Raw genomic sequence first — 20,866 nt, forward strand, 5'->3', positions numbered from 1 at the left:
TACATTTTATTTTCAATCGCTGTTTTTATATAATTAACTAATAAAAACGTAAAATTTATTATTCTTTGTTGGTAAAAAAGACAGTTTAAAAACTGAATTGTTTTATCAAAATAGAAACAGTGAATGACTCAATGGTTGACAGGCTGTCTGTAAAGGTGACTGTCAATTTTTATCGGGAAGTGGATTTTAGATTCGTATCAAAATAACATTTTAAAGCTTTAATCAAATAAAATACGTGGTCAAGGATTAAGCAATGGCTGCATATCTTGATTATTTACAAAGTGAGGGATTCTCAAAGTATGAGGAGGCCAGAAAATTGAGTGAAGAGGTGAGTTAACGACAAGTTAAAATTTAAGCTTACCTCCAAAATGCTCCATTGCATGATTGTATAAACCGATGCATGATGCATCACATGTGCATGCATATTTAATAAATGTCAGGCACTCAAGGTCCATGTCCCTCAACCAGAGGCAGTAGACATCATCATGTCATGCATATTCAGTCAAGACGCATGTTTTGAATATGAATTTTGTGTCGTTTTGTGTCGTCTAGTAAAAACATGCCATGGGTTGATCACAAGGTAAAAAAAGCCCTTCGTCAGAAGCATAAGGCTTACAACCGAGCCAGAAAATCTGACACTCCTGAAGACTGGGAGACTTTTCGTCCTCAGAAAGTTTGTCAACCGCTTGACTCGTAGTAAGCATCGCAAGTATATCAGAGACACTTGTGCCACGTCGACAAAGAAATTTTGGACCTTTATTAAGAGCCAAAAAAATGACTCATTTGGCATTCCCACTCTAAAAATTAATGGTCAATTAATTACTGATAACATCATGAAAGCAAATGCTCTCAACAACCAGTTTGAATCAGTATTCACACAGGAGGACTATTTACTACCCAACATTGACAAACAACATTACCACCAAATGCCAGATGTTAACATTACTGTAGAGGGGGTGGAAAAATTACTGACCGAACTTGACCCCGAAAAGCGACAGGACCAGACGGCGTGCCGGCACGCATCCTGAAGATGGGAGCTAAAGAACTCGCTCCAGCCTTGACTACCATCTTCAGGCTTTCTCTTGAATCAGGCAATCTGCCGAATGATTGGAGATGCGCAAACATATCTCCAATCTTCAAGAAAGGAGACGCACTAAGCCTTCCAACTATAGACCAGTTTCACTCACGCCTATATGCTGCAAGGTGATGGAGCATGTACTTCATCGAATATCATGCTCCATCTAGACAAATTTGATATACTGACTGACAAACAGCATGGCTTTCGCCGCAATCGCTCGCGGCGAGTCTCAATTAATTCTTACGACCCATGACCTTACGAAGACCCTTGACAAGAAAGGACAGACCGACGTTAGGATTATGGACTTCAGCAAGGCTTTTGATGTGGTGCCACACAAACGGCTTATGCTGAAGCTTGACCATTACGGCATACGAGGACCGACCTACAACTGGATATCCAACTTCCTAATGCTCCGAGAGCAAAGAGTAGTTATCGGAGGTGAATGTTCGGACTGGGTCAGTGTCAAATCTGGCGTTCCGCAAGGCACTGTACTCGGTCCACTCTTATTTTTGATGTATATCAATGACCTTCCTGACGATATAACCTCCACTGTACGATTATTCGCAGACGATTGCGTAATCTACAGAACCATTTCTGGTGACCGTGACGCCGACCTTCTACAGACTGACCTTGACCGACTCACAGTGTGGGAGCATACTTGGCAAATGAAATTTAATCAAGAAAAGTGTTTTGTTATGAAAGTTACAAACTCACGCAACCCCAAAACACATACATACTCATTAAATAACACTACCCTGCAGGAGACGAACTCACACACATACCTCGGGGTAGAATTGTCAAATGACCTTAAATGGAATAAACACATAGACCATATGACTGCAAAAGGAAACCGATCATTGGGGTTCATTAAGAGAAATTTATGCTCATGCACACAAGATATCAAAGATCTGGCATACCGCTCGCTAGTTAGGCCATCACTTGAATATTGCTCAGCGGTCTGGGACCCGATACTACAGAACTCATACATCAGGTGGAGGCAGTTCAAAGGAGAGCGGCCCGCTTTGTAAAAAATGACTACGACAGATACAGCAGTGTTACCACCATGATCCAACAACTCCAGTGGGGAACACTAGCCAGAACACTAACCCGTCTAGCCATATTCCAGAAATCGATACAGGGTTACCTTTCCATACCAGTGCTAACGCTTACTGCGCCTGCACAGCGCTCCACCAGGAGATCTCATTCACAATCATTCATCGGACTTCAACCATCAAAAGATTGCTTCAAGTATTCATTTATTCCAAGAACCGTCATAGACTGGAACAATCTACCACAAGAAATAATCAATATCCAAGAACCCAAAGCATTTAAGAACCAGCTCAAAGATCACTTCACCACTTAAGGAAGAACAAGCGCACACCATACCCGATTCGTCTTTCCCCACTAGGGGTGTTGAGTCTTATTCAACTAGAACTAGAACTAGAATTGCGTAGAAAAATCCAGTAAACTTATGAAACTAAAATCATACATTTAATCGGCCCAATTCCCATCCTAGACTGCCTAACTGGCCTGTATCTCGTTTCGGCCAAAGAACGTCTGTAATACATGACCTGTTTTTAATGACTTTGCAACAATATTTCTATTGTCAGCAATAACAGCTTGCATTCACACTTTTGAGTTTATATGGTGAATTTTCGTACACATCATAAATAAGTGAAATCAGAATATTCTGAAAGGAATTTAGGTAACTAATTCAACGACACTGACCTCGCAACAGCTAATGTTTTCATGTAAACATGGCGTCATTAGACATTTTAGCCTACGTTTCAGATCCTACTATCGGATCGCTGAAACAACGAAACCTCAATCCCCGCCTCATTCACGAATTCACTCACCTTCCTACACCACCAGTTGAAATAAAACTCAAACATCCCGTGTTATTCCTCAAAACTACATGCACCTTCATTAATAAAAATTGAAATCCTAGTAGAAATCCGTTATCGAAAATTGTTTGATATAAAACGTCACCAAAAGTAATTTTTCTGAAGAGTAGATACCGCGTGTCAAAATGGCGGCCGCAGTCGCATCCCCCCAGCTTTGTACATGTACCCAGGTCACGGTATGTCTACGTGATTTAACAGTCAAGGTCAGAGAACAGCGCAACCTGTCTGCTGTCATGACGTAATATAATGGCTCCTCCCAATAAACGGCGCTGTCAATTACGCAGGTAAGAGCTCACGCTGTCCTCACTTTTAGGATCGACGAGCGCAGGCCGACACAATCTGGTTGTGTAGGAGACTATCATCGTGATGCCCACGTTGGAACCATTGGATTACGGAAGAAATATTCATACCAGGACTGAAGCAAATGTGGCCATTTCTATGTTTGTACCGGCAAGTACCGGACATTTTTCAACACGGAGCTAGCGGAAAATACTGCAAATTCGGCCCAAGGTAAGCAAAGGGTTGGGGATCGCATTTTTAACTTTGACTAAACTGTTTCGGAGTTAAGGCACGCTAAAAGTAGACCATTTCGGGGCTGTATTTGGTGTACATGTGACGCTTTTGAAAAGAGTAAAAACGACCACTTATTCGCTATTGCTGAAGTATACCCGCCGAATCATGTACCAATACACAAGGTATTGGTACATGAGATCAGGTATATTCCCATCCCATCGCCATGCATGATTTAGTCAATTGGTGTGGTAATCGTTGTGTATGCATGCATACTCAAGAGCTCCAGTTTAGAGTTTGCACATGATAGTTAAATGCATTCGATGCTAGAGTTAGACCTGCCTGCATGTCTTCGGTCCTATCCTTCAACATACTGACATTTACTGGGCCCGTTCGACATGCTGCGGTATATTTTGGTCCTTTTCGCAAAAGAAATTTGGCTTCTTCATCGGCCCATAAAATATGATATATAAAAAATATACACCAAAATTATGTCTTATATTTACCTCTAAACTACAATCTTTCATATGCTGTTGTTAACACTTCACTGCATTCTTCATTTTCTTGTAAAAGCAATTATTTCAGGAGCACTTTTTGGTCCCGTTATATTCTAAGTAGAAGTTGTCGAGAGGAAGTGAGGTTAAAGGTCAAATTTGTCAACACGTGTGGCGTGTTTACAAACTTACACCTTGGGCTGTGTCAGAACAGCATGGACGTAGTTTTACAATAGTATATTTATGTAATAATGCTCCCAAAGTCCTATATCTACCTCCAAGCGGTGGGTGACAGTAACGAGTGTTCTGAATAAAAGTTGAATTAAACCTTGGCTGTAAAAATTATATAAAAATTTCAAAATAAAAGGGATGTAGAGCCTCCCCTATTTCTACTTTAAAATTTTGGGCGATTTTTTGGCTATTGGGCGCCATTTCACAGCTATACCCGCGACTTGGGCTACAAAGTTTTGGCAACCCTGGTCAGAAGTGACGTCACAAAATTCACACCATGTAAACAGCGTGAAACGAAATGTGTAAAGTCCGAAAAAACCCATCAAATTACAGTATTATAAGTGAAAAGATGACGACACCCATATGCGGATAGTTCGCCGGAGTGTCTGAAGTTCACATATTGGACTACATTTATGTAAGTTATTTATGTGATTTAGAGAAAGAAGAATTTTAAGTTTTCGCAACCGGTAATCATGTGGTATTGGCCTGAATAAGCTTCTTTGCGAAAAGGATACAAATGGACCGATCTGTAACTCGGTAATCAGATAATGTCATAATGTTAAATAAAGATTACCGAGTTACAGTTACTGGAACTAATGCTAGAGTAGGCCTACATTGCTATCATTTTGATCGGTCATTGTTGACATTTTTTGCAACGGATATAATTTGTTGTTAAAAGGTGTATTTCATGATCCTAGTATCCTCTTTTTATGACATTTGTCAGTATATCCACGAAAAAAGCTTATTCCCCAAATTCCAGTTGATTCCGATTTTGTGCTTGTGAGTTATGCACGATTACGTGTACCGTATTACACTGCTCTGCTCCATACATGTAGGCCACTGCTGTAATTTCGTTCTGGTACACCAATTCAGAACGTAATTCAAATATTTTTGCTAAACAAATTAATTTGCAAGAAATTTTTTGTACGGTACATAAACATGTAGCCAGAGGTTTCCGGTGGTATAAAAATCTCAAACATTATAAAAGATTTCTTTTATAAACAAAACCAAAACATAAAACTCTCTATTGATGGTTTCGCCTATCATAATCAGTAGGCATCATTGGGTTTATTAATCAGTGGATCAAACACCTTTTGTGCTGTTGATTAAAAATATATCATCTCAGCTGGATTCTGACACTGCAATTTTTCTGACCATTGAGGATCATTCTGTGCCATAGGAATTGAAACCTTAGTGCATCCTTACACAGGCTGCCTGCTTGGATAAGCTTACATACTGGGAGAAGTCAGGAGCTATGCAAGTAAAACCAATCCCTTGCTTTTTACAATTGGCCTTCAAGTTTCATGTTATTTGTTATGATGATTTATGGTACTCTTATTATTGTGTACTTTCATGTTGTATTGTGACATTGAAATTTGCCGCCACGCCCTATTGTTTGGTGTCAGGTGACAACATGGCGGGAATTTCCAAACAGCATATAGTATGCATGTAGTTACATACAGGTGTTCGCAAAGTTATTTACACAGTGTTCAAATGTCAAATATACTGAAGCTTTTCATCAATCTTATCATGTTCACAGATTAATTTTGTTCACACTTCTCAAGGTGAAGACTGGACATTTTGCTCTCATTTTATACATATATATAAATTTCCTTACGAAATTGATAGAACTCAAACAGGTTTGAGCTACATATAGCTTGACCATGGAGTACGTATTGAAACTTGCACTTCATGTGCTAGCTGTTCTGTACGTGCATAGAGCATGCTACCCACATTTACCAAATAAAGTTGGTACTAATCTCCACCATCAAGTACCAACCCTCGGACCACACATAACATGGTACGAGTCGCAAGATGTTCCAAACCATGATGAGATGGTCCAAAACTATCATCAACATTCATATGGTGAGCAACATAGTGAAGCTCAATCTCATCAGCAATACCATGCAATTGCTTGCATTCTCAAATCCAAACCAAATAGATTCCTCAGAACTGGTTTACTCAACAAATCAAGCTCTTCTCCAAAGCACCTTATTTTATTGGTGCTATTTATGAGTGGCCAAGTTGAATTGAATCCCGGACCAAATAATGCTAGTTCCTTCCCATGTGGGATATGTGAAGCTGAAGTTAAGGACGAGGACAAAGGCATATTTTGTGACGATTGTTCAACCTGGTATCATACACAATGTACTGGCATGACAAGCCATATGTCCAACGTTTATTGTGCGCATTCAAACTTAACTTGGCTTTGTATTACATGTGGGTTCCCTAACACATCACCTGGCTTGTTTGATAGTACTCTTCTTAACACGTCAAACTCATTTGAAGTTTTGAATAGTGAACTTGAAGAGTCATCTCAAAATTGTAGCGAAATCTTCAATCCTACACAAACATCAACACCAATTAAGGTACCTACAAGTTCAGGTAGGAAACCTGCCAAGAAAATTGACAGAACACCAAAACTCAAAGCTATGGTCATCAACTGTGACGGGCTACACTGGCCTAAAAGAAAAGCGGCCTTTCATGCATCAGTCCATGAACTCAAACCAGATATTATATTTGGGTGTGAATCAAAGCTTGAACCCAATATTCCCACATATTCTATATTTCCCGATGATTATAATGTGGTTAGAAAGGACAGGAACATACATGGTGGAGGTGTGTTTATAGCTTGCAAAGAAAATCTTGTTGCAACAGATAGACCAGAATATGATACTACCTGTGAAATAGTATGGTCTACAATTGAGTTTGTGGGGAAGGGTTTCCTAAATTTAGGAAGTTTCTATCGACCCCCAAAGTCTGGAGTTGAACCACTGCGCCATTTAATTGACAGTGTCAACAAAATCCTGTCTACAACCAACCGCAACTCGAAGCAAAGAAATGTCCTTCTTTGTGGGGACTTCAATTTACCGGATATTGACTGGTCTATATAAAAACCTTACAAAGCCTGACAGCAAACAAAAAAGCCTTCATGATACTGCTCTTGATATACTTGGAGAAATTAGTTTTGTCCAATTGGTGACGAAGATAACAAGACCTGCCTCTCAAAACACTTTGGACTTAATCATGACAAATAATCCAAGCATGGTCTCAAATATTCAAACACATCCTGGTATTTCTGATCATCTAATTGTTACTTGCATATAAATGTGTCACCAACTGTTAAAAGAAAGGTCCCAAGAAAGATTTTTCAATATCAAAAAGCTGATGTTGATTCCCTAAGGAACTCGCAATTACAAGGGAGGTAAACTCCTTCCTTGATAGTAAGCCAGAAAATAACTCAGTCGAAACAAACTGGCTAAAATTCAAGAACATAGTGCATACTGACATGGACAAGTTTATACCCCACAAGATGTCCAATGGGAAACAATCTCATCCTTGGATAAGCCCGCTCATTGTCCGTCAAATGAGAAAAACGTGACAAACTGTTTAAGAAGTCGCAAAAATGCAGGCTCCATAAACAAAACAAAACTCTACAATGCTTACAAAAAGCAAAGAAACAAGGTCACTAATATGATCAGAGAGAGTCATGAGTCTTATAAATCAGACGCTATTGGCCCAAGCCTTGAAACAAATCCCAAAAGATTCTGGGGTTACATCAAATCTCTTAGGAAGGAATCACTTGGGATACCTCCATTAACTGTTAATAACAGGACTTATTCATCCGATAAAGGCATTGCTGAAGCCTTAAACCAACAGTTCACTTCAGTCTTTACACAAGAGAAGATGGACAATATACCAAGTAAAGGCGCCTCACCATTTACTGACATTTCAAATTTGCATGTTGAACTACATGGTGTTGTTAAGCAACTTCAGCAGCTTAACTGTAATAAAGCAAGCGGACCTGACAACATACCCTCAAGATTTTTAAGAGATTATGCTTCAGAACTTGGACCCATGCTCCAGTTCATATTCCAACAATCATATAATAGCGGTACACTACCTTCTGTCTGGAAAAGAGCACTGGTAACTGGCATTTACAAGAAAGGGAGCAAGTCATCGCCCGAGAACTACCGTCCAGTTAGCCTTACTAGCATAGCCTGCAAACTGATGGAACACATCGTGTTATCACATACTGCAAAACATCTCGCCAAGAACCACATCATTGTCGATGAGCAGCATGGATTCAGGGCAAACATGTCCTGTGAAACCCAGTTGATCCAGGCTACGCAGGACTGGTCAGAAGTGTTGAATAGAGGAGGGCAGACAGACGCCTTGCTTCTTGACTTTAGCAAGGCGTTCGATAAGGTGCCCCATAAACATCTTGCATCCAAGCTAACTTACTATGGCATAAGAGGAAAGACACTCAATTGGATTCAGGATTTTCTGGGGGGACGTGAGCAATGTGTCACCATCAATGGCACCCACTCCAAGTGGTCACCGGTAATTTCAGGAGTTCCACAAGGCTCAGTCCTAGGTCCAACCCTCTTTCTTCTGTACATTAATGACATCGTAACCAACATCAACTCAACTCTCCGTCTATTCGCGGATGACAGTATCCTGTATCGTGAAATCCAGAGCACTGAAGACCAAGACACTCTCCAAGATGATTTGAACAAAGTCTTCCAGTGGGCTGACCAGTGGCAGATGAGCTTTAACGCTACTAAATGCGAGACTCTTACCATCACCCGCAAGACCAAACCACTGAATCACATCTATCAGGTAGACGGTCACAGCATTGTTAAGTCATCGAAGCACAAATATCTTGGAGTTACAATTAACAAACATCTTGACTGGAAGGATCACGTCCTAAACATCACATCTAGTGCCCGTAGCACCCTGGGTGTATTACACGAATTTGTCATCTTGCCCGATACATGTTAAGACCAAGGCTTACCAGGCTCTAGTGCGACCAAAAATGGAATTTGCTTCAGCTGCATGGAACCCGTATTCTTGTGAGCAGGTGAATGCTTTGGAGTCTGTCCAGCGTCAAGCTGCTAGGTTTGTTTATAACAATTACGAGCGAACCGCAAGTGTGACCAGTATGCTACAACGCCTTGAATGGGATTCCCTTGCCACCAGACGACTACTCAACCAGGGCACCATGTTTTTCAAAATCCACCATGGACTTGTGAACATCCCCTTCCCGACTGTAGTTATACCATCACTTCGTCTGGGAAGAGCAAACAATACCCTGAGTTACCAACCCATTCAGTCGAGAGTAAACACATACAGATACTCCTTCTTTGTTCGCACCATCCCAATCTGGAACAGACTACCACAACCAGTCATTGCAGCAACAACAGTCAGCCAATTCCAGACCCTGGCACTACCAGCCCTCAGGGATATGGCTACTACACCAACCCACCAATCCTTGTAACCTGCCGGTCTTCGGTTTTACTTGCACGCTGTAAATTTATGAGCACCTTCTGACACGTATGCACAGCACAATCCTCCTAGGACAAGCCTAGCTTACTGAAGGAGTGAATCAACTCAAGACTCAAGACATACCCTGAGTAAGGATAAACACTTGTGCTGAACGTCAAATTGGTCACTTATCGCTCATAGACCTGCCTGCATGTCTTCGGTCCTATCCTTCAACATACTGACATTAACTGGGCCCTTTCGACATGCTGCGGTGGATTGGCATCCGTTTCGCAAATAAATTCGCCTTCTTCATCGGCCCATAAAATATGTTATACATGTATAAAAAATAAATAAATAAAATAAATACATAAATTTAAGTAAGTTATTTATGTGATTTAGAGAAAGAAGAATTTTAAGTTTTCGGCAACCGGTAATCATGTGGTATTGGCCTGAATAAGCTTCTTTGCGAAAAGGATACAAATGGACCGATCTGTAACTCGGTAATCAGATAATGTCATAATGTTAAATAAAGATTACCGAGTTACAGTTACTGGAACTATTATCGCTCACTGTTCAAAATGTGACATCTACACCAATTACAGTCCCCGAAACGGTCTACTTTTTAGCCGACCTCAATTCCGAAACATTTAGTGATGATAGTTAAAAATGCGATCCCCAACCCTTTGGTTACCTTTGGACGAATTTGTAGAAATCTCTGCGGAGTCTCTGTGTCTGAAATTCCCCGGTACAAACATCGAAAATGTCACATATCTCAGTCCTGGTGATGATACTATAATCCGCATCGCTGTTTTCATACATGAATATGCATATATCTCTGACCCCTGTAAGGTCAAAAACGTGCAAGGTTTAAATATTAACCAGGCACCCAGGCTTTTTTTACCCCATGGTTACCAAGTTTTGGCTCCTGGTGTGTCCAATATTTTACACTACAAACTATAGGACCAGGAGCCATCTTTGGGACTAGAGGCTCATTTTAGCGAGGCGTTGATTTCAACCAATCCGATCCACCGATTGTGACCACGTGGTCGGTTTCATGAATATTTAATAAGCAGCTTGATACTGACGTCATATCTGAGGTGACCAGGAGGCAGGAGATACCATTTTGGTCAACTGAACTCGACTTGTGCGTTCTTTTGGTTGACATAAATCGAACAAAATTTTCAATAACGGGTAATAGTAGGATTTCAATTTTTTATTAATGAAGTTACTTGTAGTTTTGAAGAATGACAAAGTTGTTTTTGGAAACTTAGATGTTTGTTTCAACTGATGATGTAGGATCGCAAAGTGAGTGAATTTGTGAAGAGATTTGCTTGTTTGAGTGATAGTAGGATACGGGATATGTAGGCTAGTCCTCTGTGTTTGACCTGCTCCGACGTCTAAATTCACGCGGAATTATTCGTACCTGCTAACCAGACAGCAGTATTGCTGTATGGAACCAGACATAGATCAAACATGCGACTAATAAGGAAGTGAACCCGGATTCGACTTTCAAAACAAGAAAAACAGCAAGCCTAACACCAAGAAAGAAAAGACAGTAAAAATCAGACCAAGGGACTTGTTGTGATCCCGTTCGAAGAACGGACTGCAAATTTGAAACAAGACACCAAAAAGAATCTGACAGGGTGTCTCAAACCAAAACGAGATACACTCGTCAAACTCGCAAGCAATCGGAGAGTGAATAGTCTGAGTCGGCAATTGCAGATCATGCGGTCCAGCAAAATCATGTCACTAACTGGGACAGTGCTAAAATTCTTTGTAAGGAGTGCGATGCAAAATTAACACTAGAAGAATCAAAGAATCCATTTGGATCAGGAGAAGAGGTCCTAATGTCATGAACAGAGATGAGGGGGCCATTTCCTTATAGTCACATACATGTTTGATCCTCAGTCGGGATACCTCCAACCGGAAGTAGGGATTTACAACCATCATTCTGATGATGCTTACTACTGTCTGTTCAATTAGCTTAGATTCTTGAATTTTTAAGATATTTGAAAAAATAGAAAATTGTGGTCAAAGTCATCAAAGAAAAGTGTTAGCACAGCCTTAGACCTAACATGATTTATACTTTTCAAATTCTAAAGTTCAGTTTAGAACCTCATTTCTTTTCAATTTTGGCCTTTTCCCGCGATCTTTTTATAAAAAGCTGTAGAACGTCGGGTACCATAAACTTTTTTGAATCAATCCATTTAGAGCAATGGGGACGAATGTCATAATGCGCTGAGATAGTATTTATTCGACCATCCGTATCAGGAAGTATTGTCCATCAAAATAGCTATATATTAGCCAGTATGCCTAATTTGTGTTGAAACCCTACTGTTGAAACATTACGTTATTATTTATGAACTAAGCTGTTCTAAAATATGCCCAGCTTATATATATAAATACATTCCTTGTGTATTTATTTATTTATTTATTTATTTATTTGTTTATTTATTTATTTATTTATTATTATTATTTTTTTTACGAATTGGTCTGAGAAGGTATAGGCCTATAGGCCTACTATAAAATTACACATTTATTTTCAATTTGTTATTCCGGTTTTTTTTTTTTTGTATGAGAAGGACATTTGGAAACAAAAGAATTTTTGCATCAGAAAATATTATTTAAAACAATCAGGTTACAGAAAACAATTCTTGTAAAGTCACTGTATCTGAAAATGTCAAGCTTAAAGCTGATATTCTTGGGAAGGAATGATGGTATTAAACAAAACTCAAGTTACATTGTAAACCAGTTGAAATAAGAACGAAATCCATAATTTTAATGTCATTGTTTAGGAAAATATAATGCTCAGAATAATGTTATGCATAAAACGTAATCGCGGCATAATTATAGTTTCGTGTAACAAAAACCGGTGAAACATCATCACCTATAGAACCTATCCAATAACCGGAACGATATATCAATTGGAATGACAGGACAGATTGGTGGACAGATTGTTTTGCCATATTGGATAGGGTCTATGCCCTAAGTTGAGAATGGACCGTCCCACTCGATTTGTAAAAAGGTCGCGAACCCTTATGGTGGACCCAAGTAACTGCCTAAAATGAGGCAAAATTGAAAAGAAATGGGGTTTTAAATTGAACTTTGGAATTTGAAAAGTATAAACCACGTTAGGTCTAAGGCTGTGCTAACACTTTTCTTTGATGACTTTGGCCACAATTATTTATTTTTTCAAATATCTTAAAAATTCAAGAATCTAAGCTAATTGAACAGACAGTAATCATGATCAAGGCGAAACCGTCACCAGTGAGCGTAAGTTTGGTTTTGTTGAAAAGAAATCTTTTATAATAAATGAAAGTTCTTTTCATACATGTTGAGTAAATGAAGATTGCCACAAAATTTTGTTGGAGTGCAATCAACATTTTGATGTCATCGCTTGTCGTGATCAGCTGTGTTTCCTTCTTAACTTCCATTGCTTTGTACGGTGTCATGCTCTAGATTTCGAATGCAATAGTCTCTAGCCTTGAATGTGAAGCTCATTGGGGAGCACATTTGTGGCTAGACTTCTCAAGCAAGTGTGTACATGCATAATTATATAGACTCTCACTTTTTATTGTCATTATAACAAAGTCAGATGATGCACACTACAGGCATTATGAGGCATATAATGATGAATCCAAAGTTAATTTCCTAGTTGACAAGTCGGCAGCATATAGTATACAAATATTGACTGCTATGAGGGGCATGGTTAAAATTATAGGCCCAAGGTGATCTTAAAACCATGACTATGCCCCGAGGCGTTTTGAAATCGTAACCATGCCCCTAATAAAAAGCATTCAATATTTGTTTTATATACCAAATCTTAAGATTCTTGTCATCTGTTTGGTTAAAAGCAGCGGATTTTGGGAAAAGAAATCAATAGTTTCAATGCGAACGGCACACAGATTACAATTATGCGATTCCTGCATAATTATAGCGTGTGAAAACATTAACGCGTGTGTAATATCATTTTACGCTGGGAAAAACGCGCAATTTGATCGTGACACATGTGACCAGTCCATAGTTCATTTGGACTGGTCCATAGTTCATTTTGCGGGCATAGTTAATTCAATGACTGCACTTTCAACCAATCAGATGACAGGAATCTATATGAGGTATATAATCACGACTATGACTATAGTCACGACTGTCTGTGGTCAAAATTAGACAGAAAAATCGGGTCACTTACAACAACAAGTCAACAGCACCAATTTAATGATGATTTATGGACTTTATATTACTTCTTGATTAGTGTTACTATTGGTAAGACATAAATGTTTTTATCACATTTCTCGCAGTTTATATGTATTAGGTTGGATTTGGGGCAGATATCTAGCCCTTTTAATATGATTTTTTAACATGAAAATATAGTTGCATTAGTCGACTTTTGGTTTTCAATAGTTGTAGTCACGACTACCAGTAATAGTTGCGACTAACAACTATTGGCGACTTAGTCGCCAAAGCCTAATAATTACTGCATATGCCCAGCCGATAAAATGTCGCTAGTTTTCATCTTTTGTTTTGTTTTTCTTTTCTTAACAGGAGTCCAAGAAAGATCCAGATAATAATCCATATAAATCCAAGTATCTTATGGCGTGAGATTCTAGTGGACATCAAAAAGAAGTTAGAGAACTATGACAGTGATTCTGATGATGGGAAAGACAAAGGTAACATATAAACCCATCCCAAAAAGAAAGTATCCAGTATAATTTTGAGCAATTAAAGAGTTTCCAAATCAGCAGGAAACAAAAGAAAATATAATTCCTTTGTTTGGCTATATATCTCAAAATCAATATTTCCAAGTTCCGACTGATTTTGCTTGATTGCATCACATATGTGTCTGTTTTCATACTGTTAACAAGTTTTACCCAATACTAGCAATTTATCACCCTATTAAAATATAGGTCTAATCTCTTGAACTATGTTTGTGAGGGAGAGACAAACACCTAGTGTTCAGTTTGTTTGTCTGGACAGCTCACATCAGTCCGTCTGTCCATCTTTATGTTACAAACCTTATAAATGAGATATCTGGTGGTCTGTAAGACATTTGGATGATTTGGTGATGAAACCTGGTGGAGGAGAGGTCTATGTATTATCTTGCTGATTAGATTTGTGGCACAGAATATGTATTTTTTGTATAAACTTTGGGGTTATTGCAGAATATGTGGCACCACTCTTATTTATTTACTAATCCTAATACTAACCCTAATTCTCAACTCTTACACTAATCCTAACCCTAATTTTAAGCTTTTACCCTAATCCTAAACCTAATTTGAGAGTGGTGCCCAGTGTTCCACAATTGGGCCGTAAGTTGCATAATAAATTGACATAATGTTTTTTCAACTTGTCTCTTACACAGACCTGGTCATCAAACTTGCTGCACTCCAGTTTCATCTGGGGCTGAATTATCTTGACACGGAAGAGTTGTCATCTGGTGAGGAACACATGACTAAGTGTTATGAGTCATTGCAAGAATGCCGTATGGATAAGTGGTGTGTTTCATTAAATGTCTCTGCACTTAATCAGGTAAGATGAAATCAGAGATAACTAAGAGGGGTTAAGGGGGTACTACACCCCTGGCCAATTTTGTGCATATTTTTGCATTTTTCTCAAAAATTATAACGTATGGATGACAAGTAAGATATATATATTATAGGGGCAAGGACTACAACTACTGCACTGAAAATTCAGCAACTCAAGGCAAGTAGTTATTGATTTATTGATCAAATACTGGTTTTCCCTCATTTTTGACTGTAACTCCACAACTGTTGTCTGTGCTGAAATAAAATTTCCAGTGCAATAGCTGTAGTCCTTGCCCCTATAATATACATACCTTACTGGTCACCAATGCGCTATAATTTTTGAGAAAAATGCAAAAATATTCACAAAATTGGGCAGGGGTGTAGTACCCCCTTAATACATGAAGGCCCTATCTGCAATAGCTGCCGTGTAGACATTTCACAATTTTGGCATTCTCTTTATTGTATACATCTGAAATATGACACATGGCAGCTATTCCTGCATTAACCTCTTGACTAGTACTTTAACAGCAGTTGCAAACAATGGGTACTTCCATTTAAAATCCAGATGATACTGCTATCTCAATACCAGTTGAACTATATGGTCAAGCCTGGTGGTATGTGCTACCTTTTTAAATCTAGTTGGAAGCTTTTTATGGTAAACTGTTGAATTTTGATAGGAAAATTGTTTTCCACATGTGCATGTAGGCACGAATGCTGAAGGCACCCACAAGATGCCATTTTTTGGCACATATGGTACCATTTTTTTCTGTTTTCTACTTCTTACATCTTTTACTTCCAAAACAATTACTTGATTGTGTTGTTTGATTGTCCTTCTCACAAATTATACATGTATCTGTTGCATATACATTTACTTTTTGCTTGCTTGTTTCCTTATACAGCTTGGTGTGTTGTGGTGTTCTAGAAGTGAGCACAAGAAAGCACTGGAATTTCTCATGGTAAGACATTTTAGATGAAACTACTGAGTGTTTGAATCTAATTTCAAGGGAAGCTATATATAGTCCATTTTGCTTCCTCATGAGTGAGACGTTCTTTTATAGTGTACAGATGTACCGCCATTGTTAGCGTGTGTAAACATGCCAGTTCTTTTGAGTCAACACACATGATTTAACACACATAAGTCAACGCCCACTGGATGGCACATACAGTCTGACGTCACTCTCTCAAGGAAGCAAAATGGACTACAGAGCCTATAAAGAATTCATCTTTGGCTTAAAACAAAAACAACAATGAAGAAAGTTAAACAGTTGTTCAAAGCATAAATTAGCTCACCTGAGAGCTTTTGGAATGTATCACTATTCCTTGTACACTTAGTTGATGGACTGGTGATCGATGAGAAATGCTTGTTACTTGTTATCACAATTATAGGCTATTGTTTATGCTTCTTAGAAAGAGCTGAAAAAGCCAAGATTCAAGGAGTTGTTTGCTAGGTTTTGTTTGTGGTTTGTTTTGTATGAAAGTTAATAATAGCCTCATGTGAGACTTTAAGCACAGGCAATACTAAAAATTGTTATTTTGTCCAAATCAGGATATTGTTTTTTGCACCTTTTTACAGGCAGGTTACTAGAAACCAGAATTATCTTAGGCTTTAGATACCTAGGACAAAGTGTCTCTTTCTGTCTCTATTCTGGCTGCCCTTTACATCATGTTTAAAAAAAATAAGCTTAAAGGTTACAAAAAAAAGCAACAAACAATCAAACAACATTATATGGAGGTGATAGCAAAAATGCTGTTAGTAACACTAACCCTATCTCTAAAAAGTAGCTTAGCTATGAACCATAACCTGTACCTAAACAGGATTACCATTCTGTTTCAATTTCTTGCCAAAAGTTGGCTATTTTTACCAGATTTCTAGAATTCTAGCACACCCAAGTTTTAGAGGCAGTAAAGACTATTCATATTTCCTAACCCCAATACAGTCATGAGAATTATCAGGTTTAAACCTCAATTTTTTTTGCCATAATATACACATTTTTATTTATTTTCAGGCCATTTTGGGATGTTTTTGCTCAATTTCACATGCTTTTTCAGGTATTCTTATCAGTTTCAGGTTTTTCATGAAAGTTTCATTCCTGCGGAGGGTATTACAGTGTAACACCTAATAAGTTATTGATCAAAGTCAAAATCCACATAATGTTGAATTGATTGATTGATTGATTGATTGATTGATTGATTGATTGATTGATTGATTGTTTGATTGATTGATTGAATTATTTCCATTGAATTACAGGAGGCTAAGGACTTGCATGAGAAGTACAAACATGAGGTTGGCGGTGTACCGTATAGTGTTCATGAGTAAGTACATACATACGAGGGGTATCAAAAGGTTTTAGAAATGCTTCAGAAGTGAAAGAGCTATATCAATGAAATTTTGTCAGTGCAATCACTGGTCCTTATGTACATTATGGTCAAAAATGGTCTCATAGGTATGTTTACTTTTTTTACAGGTGGCACTAGATGCCAATAACCTGCTGTCCCAGTTACTGCGCATAAACTGCAAGATTGAGAAAATTGAGGCAAGCAGCATTATTAAGATCCTGCTTTTGAAGGGTTGCAGTGCCTAGAAAATTGATGATGAAATGAAAGTTATCTTCGTGGTGATTGTGATATGTCACTGTCGCTTTTTGGAAAAGGAATTTTATTTCATCACAGATTTTCTGGGCACTGTAACCCTTAAATGGAACTTAATCATGCTGCATGCCTCAATTTTCTCCATTTTGCTGGTTATGCGGTTACATAGGCAGGTAGTGACATCTAGCTCCTGTAAAAAAGTAAACATACTTATGAGACCATTTTTGCACCATAGTGTATATAAGGACCAGTGATTGCACTGACAACATTTCATTGATATAGCTCTTTCACTTCTGGCGATTTCTAAAACTTTTTGATACCCCCTCGTAGATCTGCTATTATGGAATGTGTAGAATACATATTCTTCAGTATGCTTCAGTATGCAATCTATATTGATTCTGTGTAAATATATGATTAATTTCATGTAATTTATTTTCAAATGTCACTCGTCATAATTGCTGCAATGAGTAATTTACCGCCAATAACATGTTGTTTACATTCCTATTTAAAATTAGTATTGCCAACCAAGCAATGACACACTAACATAACATTAAATCAATAATAACAGCCAGATGGCGATGGTCAAACAGTTTTTGGACATTTATAGGTATGTAAAAATATAAAGTAGTCCCCACCTAAAAGAGCTGACCTATGATTTGGGTGTCTAATGGAACAAATATGGTACCATTAATTCAGCCCTGTATTTGCAAACCAAAATCTTCCAAAGGAATTTATTCCATTTTCTGTTCTTGTATCAATTTATCTATTATAATTACATTGGCCGTGAGACATTTTCGAGAGAATAAAATCACTACATGTTCAATTTGCGATTGCCAACTCAATGACATGTAATCGTGGGTGCGCGCTGGTTCGAATCCGAACGGTTCTGATTTTTTCTCTCCTTTATTATATAATGCCAGTTTGTCTGAGCTTCATTTCTTTAATTAATTTATCTATTATTTAAAAGCTATGTTAATAATGTTCATTATTGTGTTTCAGAACCTTGCAGGTTGTCAGTGAAGAAGCAAGTCCATCTCAACGTGAGAAGGACTTTGAGAAGGTCCACACTCACACATTGTATTATTTAGCACAAGTCTATGGACAGTTGAACGAACCAACAAAGGTATGTATCAATATGAGAAGGAATTAGATTAGAGTCTCAAGTTTCCCGTTTTACGGAAAACAGAAAAAATCACGGAATCGGAGGTACAACACGGAAAATTACATTTTTAGCTCAATTTGCAAGGCAAATTGAGACTATAGGCATGATTCGAATTTCTCTATGTTTTTTACTTTCTCTTGCTACATCGCTTGAGTAATGGAGCTGGTAATTTGAAGTGGCGATCTTTGCAAGTTTGTTCATGAAAGTTACTTATTTTGCTGGGAAAAATGGACAGGAAGTGTGCTTTTTCGAGCAATTTGTCTCAAAAATTGTGCAGTTTCACAAGAATAATCTCATTCCTAGATTTCTTACATGCTACACCAGGTTTAACCTAGGTGTTTTTCCAATATAAGTCATCTGTTACATGTTTACATTTTAGCTTTGCCAATGATGTTACTGTGTTTTATGGAGGTTTAGATTTGGAGCATGTGTATTTTTGCAGAGACCTCTCAGATATTTGTGAGGATAGTTTTACATAGTATTTATTTTCTGTGAGATTGTAAAATTCTAAAGCTCTTTAACCTATTGTCAACAGTAGAGTGTTTGTTTAAGAATTAGTTCAAGTGCTTGACAAGGACAAAGTAATCAGGGTTACCAAACTCATAGTTTGGTAGCCCAAATGGGTAACTTTTGAAGATTTTCCCTGAGACTTTCAACAATTTCCTGTCCCACAGGTTAAGAAAAAATTGGGTGGCTTTTCAGCAATGCAGGTGCAATTTGGATGTCTTGAAAGCCTACATTTATTCAACTAATTAACAGACACAGATAAATTTGGGGTAAACTCAGTAATTGGAATCCTTGAGAGCGCTCACATGGTAGATTTCCCCCAAGTTTTTGTCCGAGAACCGCTTTGCTCAAGCAAAAATTCCTCTAGCTGTGTGGACATGCCTAAAGACAAATATTTATTACTGCTAATATTCCTGTCAGTTTATACCTGAAGATATTTGGTGCCCATTCATTTATTTATTATTCATTAACAATTTATATGCACAATAACCTCAGCACCTTGCCTCCCTCCTGAGCAGTGGCATTGAGAGCTAGGGGGAAAGTTGCATCCCAACACAGAAATTTCCAGTGATGAAAATGGAGATGGGGATCGGAGTAAAGTGTCATTAAAATGACTGAAAAAGGTCAAAAATTGACAAATGGGGACAGAGTTTGGCTTTACTCCCGCACACTAAAATGCTGGCTATGCTGTTATTTTTGTAATCACTCAAAGCATTTTGTGAGAATTTTACATCCAAACTAAGTGCTATTCAATTTTATGGGCCTTTTATTTTACATGTAAAGTCTATGGGATTAGAAATGGACAGCAATATTGAAAACCCTCATTTTGGGCCATTTTAGTCACTAAAATGGCCATAAAAAAGAATAGCACTTAGTTCGGCTGTAAAATTCACACACAATGCTACCCTAGTGAGTACAAACATAATTAAATACATTTCATTTGGGGGCTATAGCAAAAAAAATTTCCTATACCTTAATGGTTATGGAACAAAGGTGGAGGGCCCTGTTGCACATAAATGACCTTTATATACATGTACATTATGCCACGTAAAATTAAAATTTTGTTTCACATCCCACCATGAGAAGTGGATCTAATGTAACACCAAGATAATTGGATTCATTTGTATGATCAAGCATGTCATATTGTTGAACTTGGTAAGAATCTGAGATGCACCAAATACTATATTATTTAGTTTTATTGTTAATGTTGAGAGTTAACTCGTTTTTATAAAACCAACTAGCAATATTCTTGATATAAATAAATAAATAAATGTTACAAACACAATTAAATACCAGTATATTAAAAAAACCCAATTTCATATATTCAACGGTTATACATATATCTGAACATTATATTTATTTTTAAAATTTCAAATAACAATTGAGCTACAGCACCCTTGGTGCTCTTGTTTTATGATGTGACAAAAATTGTTAAAAGATAAGAGAAATAAATGTTAAAAACAATCATGAGTTGTATGTGTCAATTTTTATGATAAATATACTGTTTAATAATACCAAAATAAAGGTATTTTACCAAGGCATGAACCCCTATATCGTAACAGTCAGCCTATTATCGTCAGCATATTCCAATCAGAGCATAT

The 20,866-nt window shown here is 37.8% G+C and overlaps 1 protein-coding gene across 1 annotated transcript in view; it reads left to right on the top strand.

Moving 5' to 3' along the window:
* The first annotated feature begins 137 nt into the window (after positions 1–137).
* Positions 138–20,866, top strand: part of LOC140172006 (KIF-binding protein-like) — a 52,137-nt gene continuing 31,408 nt past the window's right edge. Inside the window, 7 exon segments of the mRNA XM_072195354.1 lie at positions 138–328; positions 14,028–14,078; positions 14,080–14,152; positions 14,845–15,011; positions 15,907–15,963; positions 17,256–17,320; positions 18,596–18,719. Coding sequence (XP_072051455.1) covers positions 254–328; positions 14,028–14,078; positions 14,080–14,152; positions 14,845–15,011; positions 15,907–15,963; positions 17,256–17,320; positions 18,596–18,719 — 612 coding nt within the window. The 5' untranslated portion in view covers positions 138–253.

The sequence above is a fragment of the Amphiura filiformis genome, chromosome 15 (genome assembly GCF_039555335.1).
Source record: "Amphiura filiformis chromosome 15, Afil_fr2py, whole genome shotgun sequence".
NCBI classification, from domain to species: domain Eukaryota; kingdom Metazoa; phylum Echinodermata; class Ophiuroidea; order Amphilepidida; family Amphiuridae; genus Amphiura; species Amphiura filiformis.